This window comes from Pomacea canaliculata, linkage group LG6 (assembly GCF_003073045.1).
Source record: "Pomacea canaliculata isolate SZHN2017 linkage group LG6, ASM307304v1, whole genome shotgun sequence".
In the NCBI taxonomy this organism is placed as follows: domain Eukaryota; kingdom Metazoa; phylum Mollusca; class Gastropoda; order Architaenioglossa; family Ampullariidae; genus Pomacea; species Pomacea canaliculata.
In genome coordinates, this window is record NC_037595.1 from 14,652,924 (window position 1) to 14,673,811 (window position 20,888).

A 20,888-nucleotide genomic window follows, 5' to 3' on the forward strand; every position below is an offset into this window, starting at 1 on the left:
TTCTGCAGTCTCCTCTGTGACTCTTCTCACCACATTAGATTTTTTTTCTTTTACAAATCCCTTTAATTACTTCCTTATGCGATACAAACCATCAAATATAGAAATCCACAGAAAGAGTTCAAATCTGTGGTTTATATATTTATATTGAGCTACATAAATATGTTATTATTGTTATTATTGTTATTATTATTATGTCTTTTCATCTGCCTTACCCCACTGCCCTCATCTCATCCTCTCTGTACCACGCATCAGACGCAGAAAATTCGGCAAACGCTGTTTCCTCTTCAGGCCCTGCTGTTTCGGAGATTTATGTCCCTTTCTCTTCGAACTGTGTTTAAGTTCAAAGCCTTCAAATCCGGCCACAAGAAGTAGCTCATTAACACAATTAAGTCGATTCGACTAAATCCTCATCTTTGCAGCAATAAGTGAATTTCTTTCTTGTTTGACACACACATTCACAAGCACATAGAGCTAGATGTAGGTGCGGCAACCTAGGAAGAAATTCACCTCTGAGATAGAGAATCCAAGTCAACATAAGTCAGAGTTTTCACACTTTTAACGCTTGATGCCTTTATTTATTTTTTTTTTAATGAAGCGGTGGGACTGAAAATCATTCAACGAGGACTATCTGGAGGTTTAGCAAGATATCACGGATCTGACTTCTTTGTGCGCTGAGAGGTAAACATGGATTCAGCTGTTTATTTCCTCAACCCACGTGACTGAGCGATATGCTCTGATTTTTGAAACTGTTATCCGGTAATGATCTAACACTGTAACTTAATCACTCCAAGAAAGTTTTCACTACTACTCGTGTGTTCACCCAGGTCTGCGGTCGTGATCAAGCTGGCTTAACGGTTTAAATATCATTGACACACTTCATAAACTTATTAGTTCCATAACTAAAAGGTCTTAGGCTCGCCATTACATAAGGCTGGTATAGAATACAAGTCATTCTGAGAAAGAATACAGATCACCTGGGTGATATGCTATGTCCAGAATACAAATCTCAGTAGAACAGATCATCTGATATAACCTCCTTCCCCAACTCCTTTTTTATTTTTATGTCGTTGGTGGGTGGGTGAGGTGAGACCACGCTTTTCTCAGGGCCAACTTTTTGTGAGGGAGTTGATCATCTTCCTTCCTTCTCTGCTCTACCTAACCCTGACCCTATGTAGAGTCAACTACTCAGTCCCGACAGATGGGTCGACTAGGACGAGTTCGCTGCGCAGTCGAACCTGCTCGCCGCTGTTTTCAGACGCCAGTGCTTGTCAACTTTGGCACCTAAGTTATAGACAATATAATTCAAACCACCTGCTGGGCGGTAGGAAAGGCATACACTGTTTTTTTTTACACCGTCAGAAACTAAGGCTTTATCACGGCAAAGCAGCCTGTCCTGCAGAAGACGTCATATGTAGAAAAAGAACTGCGTGCCTGAGACGAGATATGAACCCAGAGCTCTCTTCAGTGTGGTGCAAGGGGGAGTGAGGACAACCTAGATGTAAATGCTGAGGAAGTGTGAGATTCACCAGGGAGGGGGAGAATGGGAGGGGATTGCGGTGAAGCAGATGAGAGGAGAGTGGAAATTGTCAAGAAAGTAGTTGACCAGGAGGCCAGCACTTGAGCCAGTGAGTGCAGCTTGTGTTGCCAGAGCATATGCCGCCTTCCCGCGCCCCAGCGCTCGCCATTATTCTCCTAGCCTTTCCCCTCCAGCCCCTCCCGCAGCCGCTTTTTTTTTTTTTTAACAGGCACACAGCTCCGTGACAACCTCCTTGTAACCATCGTGACAGGCACGTGACAAGTCACATTGTTTTATATACAGCTGTGGACTGGATTACATCAACGGACGGACAGCCAGCCATATATTAGAGCCTCTTTGTCATGCTGTTTTCATTTTAATTAATGAAAGAACTGGGATTAAAAAAGAATTTACATTGATTGAACAGTTGGTAGGTAGGTCCTCACTCTTTCTGTCTTACACACACACTTTATATCTTTCTCTCTCACTTGCTCACACTCTCGACTTCTTAGGCCTTGTGTTACAGCAACAACACGCAAGCGAAATCTTCCAACAATTAAACGTTTACTGAAATCAATTTAAGAAAAGAAAGGATCATGTCAGAAGGAAAGAAAATGAAAAGAAGCACAGAAGACGGGTTAAGGTTAAGACATGAGAAGTGTTATACACAAAGTTTGACATATATTATTAGTATTGACGAATGAAAAGTAAAAAAAAATGATCTTAGCAAAGGTATCCAGTAGGTAATAATTTCCGTACATTCTAAACTTGAAACGATTTCCAGTGTCTTAATACGTACATATCATTATGTAAGTATTAATAAAAATAAAAAATAATCAAATTTGAAGTGATATGAAAATAAACTTCAGCACTTTACACTCACACTGATTAATCAATAATTTGCTAAGAATTATCATAAGATTGATTTTTACAAGATAATTGGTGTATTACTTATGATCTGAGTTTCTGAAAAATGTCGCAAAACGTAATGCTCTTTATTTCTAAAAGATATAAATTACTGTCTGCACACTATTGGTAATGTTAAAAGGTAGTATATATTCTGTTCATTTACACAATCTGATTAATAGCATTATGAAGCAGGTAAAGTAACAAAAGAATGAATTAATAAACCCTTTTGAAGCTGGGTCTGTAGGAATGTACCACACGTTTAAACACACCTGACATCCAGTAACGGTTTGGACGCCATCAAAGACAGAAAGACAAATGTCTGTCTGTCCTGGTTTCAACAAAAGTATTTTCAGATAAACCGTATGCTTCGCTCAAATAATTATGCACAATGAACAAAATATATCACAACAGCACATTATCAAATACATACCTGCGTAAAAATATTGTAGAATGGAGTCACAGCAACATGTGAGGAATGATATAATAAAACGAGAATCATATAAGAGCGAATTATTTACTGAACACAGTTGAAGGCAAAACATCATGCAATTATGAATTATATAACATAAAGGGAAATATTAAACGATGAAGTACATTTGAAAGTCAGCTGCTAAGAAGAAAACAGTGGAAAGATTCTATAGTTCAACAAATTCAAAGATAAAAGATTACACGTACATAAAATTATAAAGACAAAATATTAAATAATTAATTTTAAAGCAAACAATTGTATCTACAGAGGCATGAAGATATTGTTAATCTTGAAAAACATCCCGAACAAGAATTCTGGCTACATGACATGGATAATGTCATCACATATATGAAATAATTGTATAATCTCTCAGCAGTAAAACAAGTGTGCATAAAGATTCATAATGAAGGCGATTAACCACCTTTCACAGGTGAGCAATAAAATGTTTCACAAGGAGCAGGACATGGATGTGAAGCGTGGAGCAAGGCTCTGTCATCTCACACACTAACACTGGGCTACAAATTGTTTCTTGAAAATATTGGCAATATTATTTAATTAATATTTAATTAGTTCGTATTCGTAGTCATAGCTAAGTGTTTACAGCATATTATGCGAAGAAAGTTTTCTTTTTCAATTAGCATAATTACAATGAGCAGCGGCTGAGCACTACTCCCTACAGCAGTGTTTTGGTTTTGTTCAGAACGCGGGTCGCCAGGTCACAGGCGTCGCTGGCCTCCTGGTCGCCATAGACATCAGCGGGAATACTGGGGCTCAGCAAGACATCCGGGTAGCGCATTCGGGTGTGAGGGCCCACCCGTCTATCCAGCGCACTGGCAAGTTCCCTGACGTCATCGTCATTGGCATGGCGGGCAAGGGAGACAATATCGTGAGAGTTGAGCAAGTTGTTGTTCGCATCCCGACAGTACAGAACAGCCTTGAGAGCTTTTTCTACTGCCTGTATAGAACATTATAAAATATATAATTAAAATTTGTAAAAGCTTAGAGTTTTATAACTTAATGCGTGAGAAAAAAGTCGTGTCAATGAATGCTGAAGTCTGATAAAGCCGATAAAGTTGGAAAAACTGTTTAACCTTGCGGGGTTGTTTAACATGCAGGGTGGGGAGTCTTGCGAATTATTGGTTACTGGAGGGAGGAAGAGGACAAAAATTTTATAACAAACATCAAATCTGTTTAGAATATTAACTTCATGTTTATAAAATTCTTTGATTCTTCTGAATAGCGCTGCATATTTGACAGAGAAAAACAAATGCATATAAAGTCGAATGACACGGTTTCAGGAGGGTATAGAATCAATATCAATTACTTTATGAAGTTTTAATGTAGAAAGTAAAGAAACAGACGGGTAGTACCTGGTGACACTGAAAGCAGACCCAGTTGTAGCCACGTTCGTAGGTCCCTTTAGCTGCTCTGGCGGACTTCAGGTCTTCCTCGGCTTGTCTGAACCAGCGCCGTCCTTCTCCTGGCTGGGGATTGGGAGCTGACGACGACCTGGCTTCTCTTTGTAAGTGTACTGAAAGAAAGGCCGACTGCCAGGTCTGTCCTTGTCATCCTCGTCATCCTCGTCATCCTTAGGACGCTCAGACTGCTGCTCATAGTGCGCCTTGTGGCTCTTCGCTCTCCTGTTCATGTGCTCAAAGAAAGGTGAGCGTGTAGGCTGACTGGAGGGAGGTCTTTGTTTGCTGTCATCTTCCTCGTCAACATTCAACGCTTTGCCCTGCCTCAAACGGTCCAGGTAGCTGTTAAGAGCCTGCATTACCTTGGTACAGAATGCTCGTTACCCGGATTCTTATCCGGGTGCCATTTTAAGATTAATCGTTTATGCACGCGCTTGCGTTCGGATTCCGGAAGTTGAAGAGCTTCCACAAGCAGACGTCGTGTCTCCTTTAGCACAACCTTCAGGTCACGAGGTGGCAAGGCTCCTGAGAGGTTCTGGTGTCTCAAGCTTAGTGCCTGATGAACTGTGCACAGCTACATCCTGGACTCCATGTATGTTTACTTTGCGAATAAATTTATAAAGCCGAGTTGCAGAAATCTCGGAAAGGCCTCTTTCTGAGCCGAGGTCGACAAGATATTTCTTTGTCAGTAGGTTTGATTCTTCTTGTCCACCACCACTAGCTTCATGCCTAATGACTCCAAAGATGTAGGTAGGTGTTGTTTCCTCAGGGTCATCTACCTCCACACAGGGGTCGTAAACCTCAAATCCAACATGCTCTCCATCTTTGAAACGATAAAAGCTGTTGTCCAGGTAGCAATGGCAGGACACTGGTATATAAGTGCCTGCTGAGGGAATGACAAAACTCTGACAAGGCCTCACATCATTAAACAGCATAAAGCCATTTTTTGTCCATACATTTCATTGCTCGCTCAGGACTGTCGACGATGTGTTCAAGCCACATTGTTTCAAAATCCAGCACAAACCCCATTGCAGCCGCCAGATCATTAAGAAAGTCCTTTCTGTGGGTTTCGTCGGCATCTGCTTCAATGTAAACAATGCATGCCTTGGGGCTGTCTTCTTGTTTATGAACAAAAGACGGGACCTTTATTTCACTTTGCGGAATAATCTTACCATTGACAGTAAGGATAGTCTCTAGTCCTCGTACCTCCCGAACTGCAAGGCGTGAAAGCTGCTCACCTATCGTCTCTGTAGGGTTCTCCGGAAATGGGATCCCACATTGTTCATGCAAGTTATACATGGCGCGCACCACAGCTTCAATGACTAAGGGATGAGTGACTTTGTCAGCCAGATTTGTTGACATCTGTGACTCGAACGCCTGGTTTGTCAAGTGCTGTGGCACTATTTCCTTCACAACTGATGTCAGCAATGTCATGCCGCATTCGACTGCAAAGTGTCTGATACTTTGAGGAGGGAAAGGGTTCGTCCTTAACCTCTGAAAACCAATGAAAAATGATTGTTGGGATGGTAGTGACTTCAGGCGATCCCGTAATGCAATGTTGTCGACAAAGGTTAGTTCTGATGACTTTTTGAGCACTTCCTCTTCAGAAGGAAAATAGACTTCTTTAACTGAAAGGTGGCTTTTGTTCGAAGATTTTGAAGTTACACACGAGAAAAGTCCTTCTATAGCCTGCTTCACTTTTTTCATTTCTTCCACGTGTAACGGCTTCTCTGTTGTGTCGGCTTTTATTCTTTGCAAGACCCTGGCATAGTGATCAGCTGTCACGTGTTCAGCAACGCCAAGTCTTTGAAGAGCTCAAAGAAGTGTCCGAACTCGTAGGAGCTTTCATCAGCAAGCCTTCAATTTCATCGTTGTTGTTCATCTCAATGACCACGTTCTCTGGGAGTAGCATTTGGTTTGCTTTGATGTGGTAAATGACTGGCAATGATTTCAAGGCTTGAAGGTCTTCTGTGCAGTCAGCAAAATATGTGTACAACTCGTCCATGACCTTTTTCACCAGACCGATGTTTGGCCCCAGTGTCTGAAGAACTTGTTCTGAGCGCTGACCAGTCAAGGCACGACTGACATTCTCCACATGCTGGATGACTTTACAAGCTGGTGCACGTGCTTCAAGGCCAAGCTGAGGTCCTATCTGTTCCCTGTCTTTGACATCAGCTAAAATGTAGGGGTCAGCGTCTGAATTCAGAATGGCGCTGCTGCTCCAGACGAGGTAGAGATGAGATTCCCGGCAGCTCTCACTAAAGGAGACCAGGCGCTCAGTACAGAAGGCAGGTGTTATTTTGGCCAGGCCTTCGTTTGCTTCTTCACGCCTCCATCTTGATGGCATCACAAAGGGAATGTCCTTCACTAGAGAAAACACATCTTTTGGTAAGTCCTTTGTGTTGAACAAGCAGTCTACCAATGCCAAGGAGGCTTTCTCAACCTTCTCTGTTATGCCATTTCGTCCATCTTCTGCTATTCGTCTGGCAAAATTACTGATCATGTCAACAGTAACCTCAGCTATGATACCAGCTTTTTCATGAACGTCTTCCATGCTATTTCAGAGTATGGCTTTGGGGGAAAAGAATCTGGCGAAAGCATTAACTTGAACACGGCACATGAGGACTGTAGAATTTATTTGCCTCTTTCAAATGACCATCGGTATCTTCTATGAATGCGGTTTTCTGAAGCTGAGAAATCAGGCTAAGTTCAGGTTTGTCTCTTTGAAGATTATCTTTCAGAAATTTAATATGAGTTACTATTGATGTACGAGGAAGAAACTGCAATGTAGGCAACAAGTGCTTTGTGTAGAAGTCTTGACATGAAACTTCTGTAAAGTTTAAATACTTGGCGAGTTCGTTAGATACGTTTCCTGTAAACATGAGAAAATAATCAAGCTCCTTTGACCATGCAACAAGCCCATCAATTGGAATACTCCTTTCTATACAAATCACTAAAGTTCTTTCATGAATAGAATAAGGCTTCCAATCAACAGATGGAAACAGTGGAAGTTGCCTGAGATATTGCTTCATCTTCACCTCATCACCACAAGATGATTTTAATACACGCAGATTATTGCTGAAGTAGCTGATGACCTTTAGTGCCTGGTTTGAACTCAGCTCTGGGATGTGTTTGAGAGAATTTAAAGCTTGAATGAGAGCCAGAGGGTTAGAGATGGAGGCAGCTAGCTTTAATGCGAATGTCTCGTCGGGCAAACGCGAAAGGTCCAAGTGAGCGAGAGGAAGGAGTTTCAGAATTTCCCACAGACAAGCATTATTCGTGTCTACTTTATCTGTCAAATACAGGACAAGAGGCATGTCTTTCATAGGATACAAGGAAATTTGAGATAACTTTAGATTGATTGAAGCAGTCGATCTCCATTTCACAGGAATCAAACTCCACTCACTGAGACATTCAAGTATACGGCTCCTTCTGCAACACAGTCTTTGTCAGACTTTTTAACCAGATCCTGGAAAAATTTCCAGGCCTCCTTTATCCAATCCGTAGCTGGCATAGGTTTGGACTCATCTAGAAGGCAGGGATGTCCGGTCTTGTAATGGTCTTCCCGCAGTGTTCCTGGAAGCATGTCAGCAAATGTGTGAATATCGAGTTGTCTCGTCACTTGTTGGCGAGGTGCCTTAAGAAACATAATATGTCTAGAGACAGCTTCGTGGACAAAGCATTCACTATACAGAGGGAACAGGCGTCCATAGCGAGAAAGTATTGGTCTTATTTCTTGTGGTGTTTCTTGGAAGAAATGCAGAGTTTGAGACCTGCGAAGACAAAGAGGAAGCCCTTTCAAATCCCTCTTAAAGTTTGTGGATTCCGCGATAAAGCTGATCAGCCTCTTTACACTATCCACAGATTTTAGGGATGTAGAGCCAATGGGCAAGGTAGTCCTTCTATTGCAGTCATCAGAACTGCCATTGCCAGAAGATCTCAAGAACTGAGTGACCGAATCTGGTGTCACCATTCTAGCAGCCACACCACTAGTGGTAAAGTCTTCATAAAGACGGAATGATGTAGAAATTACTTTCATATTCAGTGAAACCAACAGTTCAGTCAGCTTTTTAGCCTCTATGAATGGTGACTCTTCAGACAATTGATTAGAGAGAACTTGGCTCGATGACTTTCGTATTTCGCGAGAGTTCTCGAAGTAAGTTTCGAGGTTGCTGAAGTATCCTGGAAAACCACAGTTTTTCACCACAGGTACCCATGTCGTGGTCGCTCGGCCGGCGTCTGTCACAGGCAAGATGTCCAGCTCTGGTCGACCCAGCTGCTGATACACGCTTTTTATCAGGTACTTCCAGAAATCTGAAGGGGCTGACGCAAGCTGTGGAAACAGGGATTCATAAAATGTAAGTCTTGTTTCCAGAGGACCTGTACCGGAGACTTCTTTCTGAAAAAGGATGTCTTTGACCATCAGGATCATTTCACATAGGCAGGGACTATCACCTGCGAAGCTATGGCCTTGTTCCATTTTGTCTTTCCCGTCGTCTTCACTGTCCCAGATACTCCTGCGTGTCTCGTGATCCAGAATAAACTCTCCATTGACATGAACTGGGAGGTTTGTTCTCACAGGTAGAGGTAAACAACAAAACGCCAAATGCTCTTCTCGCTCATTCGTTGCACGGGACAAAAAACTACCAGCTCCTGAAGGCAATCTGACAGCCACGCCTCCACGTGGAAGATAGAATCCTTTCTCTTCCCACAAATGTTGGACTTCAGGGCAAAGTTTGCTTGAGTCCGAGAAGCCGACTCTGCAGACGACAAGCCAATCTTCGGTGAGACGGTTGGAATGTGTCAACGTCTTTTGAAGACATACCTCAGCAGGTTGCAGGTTGACCAAGTCTGTTTGTCTTAGTCGGAAAATTTCTGTCAGCTGTGAAAGGTGCCTGTTGTACATTTTCCATCTCTTGACGATCGCTCTCGGTCATTTTTACAGATACTTCGTAATCTGCCTTCAGTGATCCATGCCTATCAACCGTATAGATACCGATTGTTCTTACATTATTAAGAAACAAAAGACACTTAACTATTTCTTCTTGAAATTTTTCAAGCATCTCATTCATTTGAACTTCTTCCAGGGGCGTCTGTTTTATTTTTGACAGCTCGGCCATGGCGGATGTACGTAGCGGCAACCTGAATAAGGTACCTGGACTTGTCATGTCGATGCAGTTGTCAAGGTAACAAGCAAACATATCGGGGTAGTTTTGTTTCAAGCGACTGATGTCTCTAATCTGCACCCCGGGGTTTTGGGGGGAGATGTTTGCCAGATACTGACAGGCTGGGTCAAACACACAGATGACATCTTCCTTGTCGTCTTGGCGTGTCCAGAATGAAGGGACATCAGTGATGTGATAAACAACATTGAAACCCACGCCATACCTTCCAGTCTTCAATGTATCTTGTTCCTTGCTTCCCAAACCTATGTTTTTTATCCCTTCCATATCTGCTGCTGTAAAGGACTTGTTGTTGTAAATGCAGAGGGCTGGACCTTGAAGGTTGTCCCAACCAGACATAACTTTATCAATTTTATGATGTCGAAAGTCTTTGATGAATTTTATTTCTGTGGCACCTGCATCATCAGCATTTTGAATGAGCTCTTTAAATATGGAATTATCAAAGGTGTAGGCTTCTAACAATCGTTTGATCCTGTTCGTCAGTAGCTCTCGCTGGCCGAACGGAATGATGCCACACATGTGGTTAAAGTCGCTCTCTCTCTTTGAACTCACCCCCAACATCTTGGCAACTGCAGGAGAGATACTGTCGTGAACAAACTTCATGGAATCCGACTCTCGGAGCCAGTCGCAGTCATCCAGACACAGCGAGGCAACTGGCTGCAGGTACCTGTGTCGATCAGGTAGGTAGAGGTCGCTAGTTGCCTCCAGACAACTTTTTTCTTTCTCAACAAGAACATGCCAGAGAAGCTGTGCGAGGCGCGATAGAAGCTCGACTGTGTCACCATGTAGCTGCCTTCTGCCGAACTGTGTGTACAGCTCTTTGAAAGCATTCAGTATGTCTTCAACATCAAAGTTATCTTTCACCCCTATGATTTCGAAAAATAGCCTGAGTTTTCTCAGATCACTGCCAAGCTCAAATAAATATGGTTTACAGTTGTATTTGCTGGAAAAGGCAACTCTGAATGGAAACTCAAACCCACTTTCGACCCAAATGATTCTTTTTCCAGAAAATTGTCTTTCTATGAGCTGTTCAGTTTCGGACTTAGACTGAAGACAGTCGTTGAGATGTTTGTAAATAGAAGTGCAAATGTTTTGTACAAGATCTTTGTTTAGGTGAGGGTTAGTATTGAACTCGTGTACAATGGTGAACAGCTGCTCAGCGACCATTTGAAACAAAGTTGAGTCATTGATGTCCGCTTTGCTTCTTAATCCCATCTTGTTTAATGCTCTCTCTTTCTCTGATGAATTCAGAAAGTTCATTTGTAAGCCACTACAGTCTAGTATTTTTGCTGTGCACGCAACAAGATCTTTCAAATTATGTGAAAAAAGGAGACGGGGGGATTCGAGTTGATCGTTCTCACCATCACTTTTCCATGGAAGCTGCCAATCGTCTGGCCTCACCATCACTGGAAGAAACTTGGTATTGGACACAATGTCTATGACTTCAGGCGGGTAAGGGTCGTCTTCCACTGACAGGTATTCAATCAAAGCCTGAGCTCTGTTCATGGCTTGGTCCCAGTTTTTACGGGCAAGATTTTCGACAGACTGCGCTCGTTCTATCAACATTTCATTCTCCAGTCTGTCTGTCAGCATCCCAAGATCCGCGAGTCTTTCAAGGTGTTGTCTAGAAGAGAAGTTGACTGTGGTTCCTGTTTCTCTTCCTTGACTTTTGCTCTTTTGAGGAAATCTCCCCTCCGAGGGCAAGTAAAGTTTTGCTGCTCTACCATTCGGGTGGATCAGTTCCCGTGGACATTTCAGGATGATGGTACCGAGACAGGGTATGCACGCAATATTCTTCACTAAATTTTGAATGTTGTGGTCAGGATGCATCAATGCACGCAGAACAAGTCGGTCTCTGTTTTCTGTAGTCCACCAACTGTTTTTTATGTTCGGAAAAAATATCTTTTCATAGAAGAACTCTCTGTTATTATCTTCTCATTGAGAATGTCTTGGTGTCCCAACGCATTCATCTGCTCGTGGAAACATGCTGGAACATCGACTAGACAAGCTTTATTCGAAAAATACTTGAGGGCATCCCAGGCAATTGGACCAACATCGGAAGCTCGGAGCTCGGGGTCCATGAAGACAACAGCAGAGAACGATACCAGAAGGTTGGTCATGGAATCAGGAAAAATTTTATATTCGTTTTTCACCAAATACGAGTAGAAGTTGCCCAAAACATAGTTTTTTCCGTTAGCTTTTGGCCACAGGTTAAAATACTCAAGAAAGGTCAGCTTCATTTGCTGCTTCTTGGTGAAGGTTTTCTAGAAGTAAGAGGTATGCCCGGCACACGGCATGGCGAAAAGAGCTGTGTTCCAGTCGCACTTCGAACCTGCCACATCGTCTTCTGTCTTCCCCAGCAGACTTCTTCGATTTGAAGCCAGTTCAAAGGTTCCGTTGATGTGCACTGGTAAATCGAGGCTCACCAACTCCATGGGAAGCGGTAAAAAGCAGAAGAGATGTCCTGACCGATAGAAGCCTGGGGGCTCCTACATAGTGATGCGCGTTGGTTGCACACAGAGACAGCTGCAGCAGCAAGGGGAGATGCTGGCCGCGGGTGGACCTCAGGCATGTACTCGTCGATTCCTCACTCCCACAGGTCCAGACTATCCTCCACTGACTGATAGTGTCATGACATGACACATCGAACAGACGCTCGGCTGTGTGGGAGATTATCAGCCTCATTGTGAGTTCCTCCTTTACCTTGACCTCTCTCCCTTGGACCAGGTGTCCACTGCATAGTGTAGAACACTACAAGATAAAGAGACCCGTTGTGAAGACAACACTGTCTTACAAGAATCTTTATTTAATGTAAGAAGACACTCCGCTTTAGCTGGATTTTCATCGTTCCTCCCAATGTAGTAAATCTGTAGTTTGTCGTACATGTTGTGTAAACAGTAAAAGATTTCCTCCGTTTTCTAAAAGCATTCTGATGAACACTTTTCTTTTAGACCTTGAGTAAGCTTCTGCTTTGATCTTACTGTCTGCAGCCTGTTCTTCGGTTCTAAATGGAAACCTGAATAATGTGCCTTTGTAGTTCACCTCTGAGTCTCTTGTAAGACTGCAGCCAAAGACACCCTGAAATGGTTTGAACTGCTCCGGCATTCTGACGACCAGTGCACGGTTGATGATTTTGTGAAGTCCAGCTTGAGCCCTTGACCCTTGAGGTACTTTGACTTGCGGATCAAAGATGGCCATGGTGTGGCGACTGATAAAGCTGGGGGCATCGGTTAAATTGTACACAGAGTTAAATCCCAGCCCGAACTTTCCTACCTTTGTTACATCATCTCCCTTAGCACCTGCTCCAAGTCTGACAATATTTTTAAAGTCTTCGTCAGAAAAAATGGCGTTGTTGAATGCCCACAATGCAGGTCCCTGCAGTGAAGTCATCTGCTTGTTTATCAAGTTCGTCCGTGCATCCATGTTTCTCGCGCTCGTCCAGAAGGAATTTCACTCCGTCGCCCCTGCATCGTCTGCGTTCTGAATGAGTTCTTTGGGCACAGAAAATCCGTCAGTGTAGGAGTCCTTCAGCAGGTTGTGCAGCCGATCAGTCAGCTCTTCATGCTGTCCGTAACCAAAGTCCAAATTTTCGATCCCTGTCAGAGCCCGGTCCTTCATCTTGACAGCTCCCAACCGTACGGCCGTGTCTGCATCAATCTCAGTGTGCACAAAGACTATTTCTTCGTCTTGCAAGTCCATTTATTGCAAAGCCATCATGCAATGATTCTGTCCATAGAGTGCAGTCCCTTGCATAACGGAATCGAAGAACATCTTTTTGGTTGTGTTTGATAGGAATGAGGACCTTGCCATTTCTCCCCGAGTTACTTTCCTTCAGGACATACAGAATCACTTTAACAAGTCGCATGTCTCTGGTGTAACCAGATTTAGAAACAGTTCCGGTCTCGTGGTTTTTCTTGACCTCGCTCAGGACCTCTTGCAGCAGCTGGTCGTCTTGGTACTGACAGCTGCCGCATCTTAGAAACAGGTCACTGACACTTGACATGTCACTGGGCAATAGAAACCTGTATGGTCTCAAGTCTATGTCTCCATATCTCTTATTTACCCAAAACTGCTTTGGTCGACAAAAGCGGCCTTCAGACTCAACCAACACGCAGTCTGTTTCTTTCAGAAACTGAGAGACATCCTTTGTTGACTTGCAGCTGTTCAGCCACTCAAACACTCTATGAAAAATAAGCTTGTACTGATGCGACTCTTTGATGTTATAGTGACTTATGGCGGTCTGGAGATGACTAATAACATCTTGAGGCGGCAACTCTCTCACAACCGTCAGCCGTTTAGCAACACCCTCGGGCATGCCTGGCCTCGTGACAGCTCTAGTGGACCCGCAATACATCAAATCTGTGTAAAGAGCCATTTCGCAGGGGCAGACAATGGCCGGATATGACCGGAGAGGTAAGGTCTTTGGATAGTCTGAGGGCTTTTGACGATCCTGTAGACACGGCATGCATTGTATCCTGGCCAGTCTACTGAGATCAAACCGATTCCATTGACTCGACAGTAGTGTCCACAAACTTTCAGCTTTCCTAGCTGCGGTTTGTCCTCCGTCTACCTGCTTCAACAGTCCTTCAATTCGCTGTGCAGTTGATATAAGATCATCTTCTCTCACGTTTGTTTCATCTCTGAGCCCCAATTTCTTCAATTTTGAAATAAACCTTAGGCTGTGAAAACTCGTCACAAGGAAACATGTCTTCCCTGAGAAACAATTCTCTTAAAACGCCATTTTGAGCATCATAAAGATCTCTTGGTTTATAGAGATGCCCCGAAGAAGATGGAACAAATTGAATGTTTCTTGCCAAATCAGTTAGACTTTTATTTGCCATTAATTCATAATTGTTGAGAAAATATACCATAAAATTCTTTGTATCTGACGATGAATATCCATTTTCCTGGATGGATTTCAGAATTTTCTCCGCGATGGTGTTCAAACTCACTTCAGATGCTCCAAGCTTCAAGGCAGCGAACCTGGCGCTCCCGTCACATCTCAGCAGTGACCACGGGGGTGGGACTGGAGGCAGGTCACGTGGCCCAATGGTGTTTACCTGTCTGACTGAGACCAACTGTTTGCGTTTCATGTCAGTGAACAGTTGTAAATCTGTCAGAATGCTGACTCTCTGCGGGTCGAGCTGCTCAGCATTGGCAATAAACTTTCTGATGGATTCTCTCTCAGCCTCAGTTGATGATGTGTTGAAATCCCGGTCTGCTTTCTCACCTCGCACGGGGTCACCGCTGACCTTTTCAAGTGCCGCTAAGATCCCACGTGTTGTCGGGTACTGGACAAGGCCACCCAGAATCTGTTTGTGGTCAGAAACATACGATGGCAATGAAAACCGCTGTAATACCAAGTTTTGAGAGGGAACTGGACAATGTCTTGTTTAGTTCAGGCATTCCGGGTGCAGAAATACTAATGTAGATTCCTTTCAGCTGCAGGAGGTTTAACTGACTTCCCTCTAAACATGGCAATAGTTTTAAGTGATATAATTTAGAGAGATCAGTATTCCATGGGGGTGTGCTTTGAAGGAAAGTCCAGACGTGTCGCATCCAGCTCTCCTGTGAACGTGGAGTGAGGGAGGAATGGCCATGTCTCTTTTGTACACTCTCCATCAACCTTGCCACGTCTCCGCTTGTCTTGTCCAAGACCCGCAGCGAAAAATGACCTGTACATAAAGAATATTCACAAAGGCATATTCATCTGACTTATATGGGGTCTGCTTTTTAATCTGGATTCTTCTCCAGATTCTTTCAAGCTTAACCTTCTTTTTTAGTTCAATCGTGTGGAAAGTTCTGTCAGGGTGGACAGATTTAGTATTCTCTGTAATCTGGTCCTTATGATGCCGAAAATATTAACCTTGCTCACAATATTTACACTTTCTTGGTGTTTATATGTATGCTTTCTCTATATATATATAAATTGTGTGTGTGTGTTTGTTCGCGCGAAAGATATTGCTCTCACTTTCCTCTATAGGGAGACAAACACGTAATCAACATATAGAAAATGGCACCAGCTTCTATTTTCTGAACACACACACCCCCCTCTATTGCCAGTTTTTCGTTCATCACACTGTACACGTTGTAATAAAATTTGAAAGCGACCTACATGACTCTGCCAACGCTTCAGGTGGTCCTTAACGGTCACCGACACCGAGCTGCGGCACATCATGTTCTCCAGACCTGGAAACAACTCCTGCATCTGGTCCTCGCACCAGAAGACTTCATCGCCGCCTCCACGACGACGGAAAACCCCGAAACTTCCGTTCTGAAGGGGTAGCAAGCACCGGTCGAGCAGAAGCTGCACCTCGTTGCCATGGCTACATAGATACTGCAGCAGCAGCAATTTCTCTGTGTCGCCGAGCTGTTGATGGCATGTGAGGATGAGTTCGCTGACGTGGTGGGGCGTGATGGTCTGAGCAGAGTTGAGCAACCTGAGCTGCTCCAGCCCTGACATCACGTGACTTGGCAGCTGCACGAGGCTCTCTCTGTTGATGATGTAGATGTTGATGACGGCTTGCACTACGTCGGGGTCCGTGGAGGACGAGAACTTCTGCAGCACAGCTTTGGACAGCGGGATCCAGGCGTCTGACGCACTGACGTGTGGAAGACTGTGTCCCTGGACAAGGTCTGGTACAGAGTTCGTACGAGGGGTTGCCATCGGCAGCCCACTCTCGTCATATCCGGCCAGGCTTTATAGAAGTTCTCTGGGGTTCTGTTGTGTATCTCCTGGAGCCTTTGAAAGAGGTCAGTACTCACAAAAGGATTCCTTAAGGCAACAAGTTGTACAAGCACGAACACGAGAACATGCACGCACACACACACACAAACACACCGCCTGCCCAACACTGCTTACCCCATGAAGGTATCTTTATGATGCAGTGTTGCTGTGACATGCTTGTGTGCGGCATTTTCTTTTTTTGCCATGTATTTCTATTGTTATATCTCTGTATGTTTGTTGATATGTTTGGTTTGTGTTTGAAGGTGTGCTAGTCGTTTGGAGTTCTTTATTTTTCTTTGTGAATGCGCACTGAATCCAAGGTGGAAAAATTTGACGTATAAAGCTACTTGATTATTATGCACACCAGTACATACCAAAACACGCATACACACCAGAAGACGCAAGAAACACACTACATCCAGAAAAAACAATGTATACACAAAATATTCCCAATATTGTACACAAATCAAGCATAATTCTAAATTTTTTCAAGTAAAGCAAACTCATTCAATTTTTAAAGAAATCTGAGTTATACTACTTCAAACGCCAGTCTACAGGCGAAACAGCGAAGACAACTCTACCTGTGAAGCAGTGCCACATACGCTAAGGGAAGTAATTCCGTCACCAGCAAGCGGTTCCACACAAGGGAGGGCTCCATGTGGGCTTGGTAGTTGAGTTGATCGGCTGTGGGCCACTTGATATGTCTGCGGTTCTGACTCAGAGCGAAGAAGCCATGGACGTGCACAGGCAGTCCCGTGGGACTTGTCATCTCCAGGGGCAGTGGGAGGAAACAGAAGAGGTGACTCTGAAGTTGTGCTGCCCTCCAAGAGGCATGGCTACGCCCACGTGTGGCTGGTAACACAGGTTCGAGTCCCTGCACAGCCTCAGCAGCTGCTCGCTTGCCGACTGTCTGCCCGCGAGGTAGTTGACCACCAGCCATCGCTCCTTGTTCTGGAACCGACCATGGAGGTCCGACAGCTGCATCTCGACCTCTGACCTGCTACACACAGGCGCCAGGGGCAGCTGTTCGCTGGCTGCTCGGATGCTGTTCTTGAACCTTGACCTCTCGGCCCTCACAGCATTCACGCACTTCTCTGACAATTCTACTGTGAATACTGGCTTTGTTCCTGTGTAGTCTCGTTCGTGCACTTCGATCCTCTCTAAGTTCTGTAAGAAGAGGAGCATGGAGCTTGCCTCGGTTTTAAAGGCCTGCAGTAGATCCTTTAAACTTTTCTCTGTGTACAGTGTGTCTGACAGTTCGCTCTTCTGCTGCCTCAGAGGAAACCAGAACAGTGTGCCCGAGAAGAAGTCAGAGTCAAAGTCTGCGCCATGGGAGCGAGGAAATTCCGAGAGAAAGATTTTATCCAGACAATATTGGAGTTCTCTGCTCTTCCTCTCTGCCAGGCGTTGTCGGGTACAGTCGCCGTTGGCCCCTTTAAAGGGGTCCATGAACATCATAAACTGTCCACTGATGATCACCAGGCGGTCTGCAGAGACAGACTATCTCAGTGTTAAGAATCAATTATTTAACATTTATCTAATATTATTTTATTACATGAAAGTCACGATTAACATTTCTATCATTGTCTACTCTCCAGACAGAGTTGAGGTAGAGCAGGGATGGACACTGGCTCAAGGGAGTCTCGAAACTACAGCCTTCCCCTCACAACAATTCCCTCAGTCCATATGTAAACGTGCGCATCAGCGAACTTTGGCATAGAAATATATCTTAATATGTACATCAATGTATTTTTACATGTACATTAACATGATGCCAGTGAAAGGTATAGAATTATCTCACCTGTCAGGTGAAACACTGACTTAAAGCCCAGACCAAAACGGCCAACCTTGAGAGGATCTTTCTCTTTCACGCTGGTGTGTAGCCTGCGAATACCTTCCCAGTCTTTTTCTTGGAACTGCTCATTGTTGTACACACACAGTGCTGGTCCCTGCAACACAAACAACATGAAATAAATAAAACACTTGACCTCTCGACCTCCACAAGAACGCATGATCACTCACCTGCACCGCTTGCACAGGCACACACGATGGCAAGTGTATTTGTGTGTGAGTAGACACAGCAGGCTTATATTTACATTCACGAATATAATCTACGAGTAAGAGAACAGTCACTGGGTCACTGGGTCACTAGTCACTAGCACATGGAAAGTTGAGCTGAAGACCGGGTGTCGGGTGGGAAGTGAGGCGTGGCAAGGATAACACATGGTGTGAACATGTGATCGGTGGTAACTAACTCTGTGAAGATCAGTTTGCACGCTCTGTGCTTCGGTTTGTGGACCCCAGTTGATCAGAGAAATGTCTGTCTTACTTTTGAGAATGAATATTATGTTGTGGTTTTAATTTAACTTGCATTCCTACTTTCCTAAGAAACATATCTTGCTGGCAAAAACAAGCAAACAATAAAAACAAATAACCGATTTTTTTTTTTTCTTAGAACAAAACAGTAGGGACCCACTTGAAACAACATCAATTTACCTGAAAAAACTGCAGATATGGATTGCCCTCTGTTCTTTGTGTGTCCTCGTCACTGGGAAATGTCCGGCTGTCCGCCAGGATCTTCACACACTTCGCCCTTGCGTCCTCGGCATTTTGTATCATTTCCTTTAGACACAACGATGTAATAATATCAAGCCAAATCATTCCTCTCATTATCCATTATTCATCCATATCATTATCTCCAGTAGGAAATAATGCCTCAGTAGATACGCTGGAAGTTTCGTCTGCAGCGTGCCTGGCAAAACTGACAAACTGCCTAAACACATCCTGTCTTTACAACACTGACATGAAGCACATATTTGATAAGACTTCCATCAACACTAATACTAGATTCATAGCGAAAAGTTGTATTTTCTTTATTATCAAGAGATTATCATGCTTATATTAAAAGAGTCTACTACTTCCTGTCTGCAACAAAATCAGTGTAAGAGATTGTCCCGAAGTTACGAAATCCATATTATACTTGTATAAGAGTAGGAGATAACATGTATTTACATATGATATGTAATGGTACGTATATATATATATGTGTGTGATATTTCGTATACGACACGATTCTGACAATCATGCAGGACACAAATCTGACATATGTGATGTGAATGACACGTGATGACACATGAATTGTCAGTTGTCTGAGGTTCACAAGGAGGCTAGTAATGCCATAAGACATCCTGTTGTCAATGAACAGTACAAATTATCCAGAGTTTTTAAAGGGAATGACAGTCGAGGTCATGCACGTGCACACCACGATACCTTCAGGATCTGACCATCATCCGGGTATTCGTCCAGCACATTTCGCAGCTCCCGAATAAGACTCGTGCGAAGAAAGCCAGAACTCTTTCCCTCCAAGCCTCCCGACACCTCTGCAATACATTGTTTTAATCATTGTCATCAAACGACAACAATGTGTGTTTATTTATTTTTGTCTTTGATGCGTAATCGATGTGCTACAGCTACAATCATGTGTGGAGGCAGGAGTGATTGGATCAGATAAACGATAAAAGATAAACGAATGAATGTTTTCAATGAATTTTATTGTATGACGAATGAAAACTACGAGCACAATGATAACTATGAATGAGCCGAAGATGCAACAATGAAATACTAACGGAATGGTTCAAATTGTTCTCCGTTGTGTTCGATACAAGAAACCAATCGTGATGCAACCCTGCGACAAACCTTTTTGGCACAGTGGCACCTCGATTGTGTCAAATTTTTCGGTAATAACTCGGCGAATGTCAGGAATGGTTCGTGGTTTCTCTTTGTACACAATGTCTTTAAGAACACCACAAAAAGAAGTCCCTCGGAGATAAATCGGGTGCACGTGCTGGCCATTCGATCGGCCCACGCCGACCAATCCATCTGCCATGAAAGATGATTATGAGCGATGTTCAGCACGTTAGTAGTGCGTCAGTGGTTTCTATGATTAAATTATCCTCGTAGTTCTCATTCATCATACAATAAAATTCATTGAAAATCTACATTCGCTATCAATATAAATTCGGGCGAAACTTTTTGATCACCCTGTACTCACCGGCAAGTGTGGACACACGCTGTCTCTTGCTGTCTTCACGTTGGAGACAACTCTCCCTCTTGGCTGGCGGTCTCCTACTTGATTCGGGTTTTTCTGAATTCAAAACGTGTTTAATTTACTCAGATATTTTGCGAATAAGTCTTTTCATGATTAATCGCTTAGTGATTAGATAAATAAATGCTAGATATTGTCAGTCACCGTTCCTGACTTTCTAAGCTTTAAGCTTACAGGTTGAAAAAATGCTTTACTCACCCATTTGTGTTTTCTTTAGGCTACCAGCTTAAGACACGGTTAACTGCTTCAACTGACATGTTGAATGAACCACATGCTGCTGTCATTAGCTCAAGACCAGAAATAAAACATTTCCTGGCCACTGTTTACGAACCATCCATAATGGAAGACGGTTAACACCTCAGTTCACAAGTTTTTTACTGGTCAGACTGTCTGGATGTGATAACCAGCATGTAACGGATAAAAATATGACTAGGTCTTCTTCATGTTATCGTTACACCTTATCCACAGTCTCAGGTAGCTTTTCCCAGTACAGAACAGAGGCTCAAACCACAAGCAAGTGAAGTGTGTTGCCTCGCTTGAGCGCTTCTCACGCTGTGTAAGAAT

The 20,888-nt window shown here is 43.5% G+C and overlaps 2 protein-coding genes across 2 annotated transcripts; both read right to left on the reverse strand.

The window, feature by feature from the left end:
- Positions 1-1,337: 1,337 nt before the first annotated feature.
- Positions 1,338-11,360, reverse strand: LOC112566715 (sacsin-like). The gene is made up of 2 exons (XM_025243047.1): positions 4,265-11,360; positions 1,338-3,849 (listed from the first exon to the last, which is right to left on the reverse strand). The coding sequence occupies exon 1, from the start codon at positions 11,320-11,322 to the stop codon at positions 9,136-9,138; it is 2,187 nt and encodes a 728-aa protein (XP_025098832.1). The 5' UTR covers positions 11,323-11,360; the 3' UTR covers positions 1,338-3,849; positions 4,265-9,135.
- Positions 11,361-14,211: 2,851 nt separating this feature from the next.
- On the reverse strand, positions 14,212-20,633 carry LOC112566717 (sacsin-like). Its single transcript, XM_025243048.1, has 8 exons — positions 20,523-20,633; positions 20,271-20,363; positions 19,490-19,599; positions 18,716-18,841; positions 18,021-18,168; positions 16,801-17,706; positions 15,608-16,234; positions 14,212-15,167 (listed from the first exon to the last, which is right to left on the reverse strand). The coding sequence occupies exons 1-6, from the start codon at positions 20,524-20,526 to the stop codon at positions 16,985-16,987; spliced, it is 1,203 nt and encodes a 400-aa protein (XP_025098833.1). The 5' UTR covers positions 20,527-20,633; the 3' UTR covers positions 14,212-15,167; positions 15,608-16,234; positions 16,801-16,984.
- Between the last annotated feature and the right edge of the window lie 255 nt (positions 20,634-20,888).

What these genes read in the sequence shown, in the direction of transcription:
- LOC112566715 (XM_025243047.1), bottom strand. Translation starts at nt 11,322, where the DNA reads ATGCATCCTGACCACAACATTCAAAATTTAGTGAAGAATATTGCGTGC.
- LOC112566717 (XM_025243048.1), bottom strand. An exon ending in GCGTGTGTCCACACTTGCCG is followed by an intron (nt 19,600 to 20,270) that starts GTGAGTACAGGG and finishes AATGTATTGCAG; the next exon opens with AGGTGTCGGGAGGCTTGGAG. An exon ending in CATATCTGCAGTTTTTTCAG is followed by an intron (nt 18,169 to 18,715) that starts GTAAATTGATGT and finishes TTTGTGTTGCAG; the next exon opens with GGACCAGCACTGTGTGTGTA.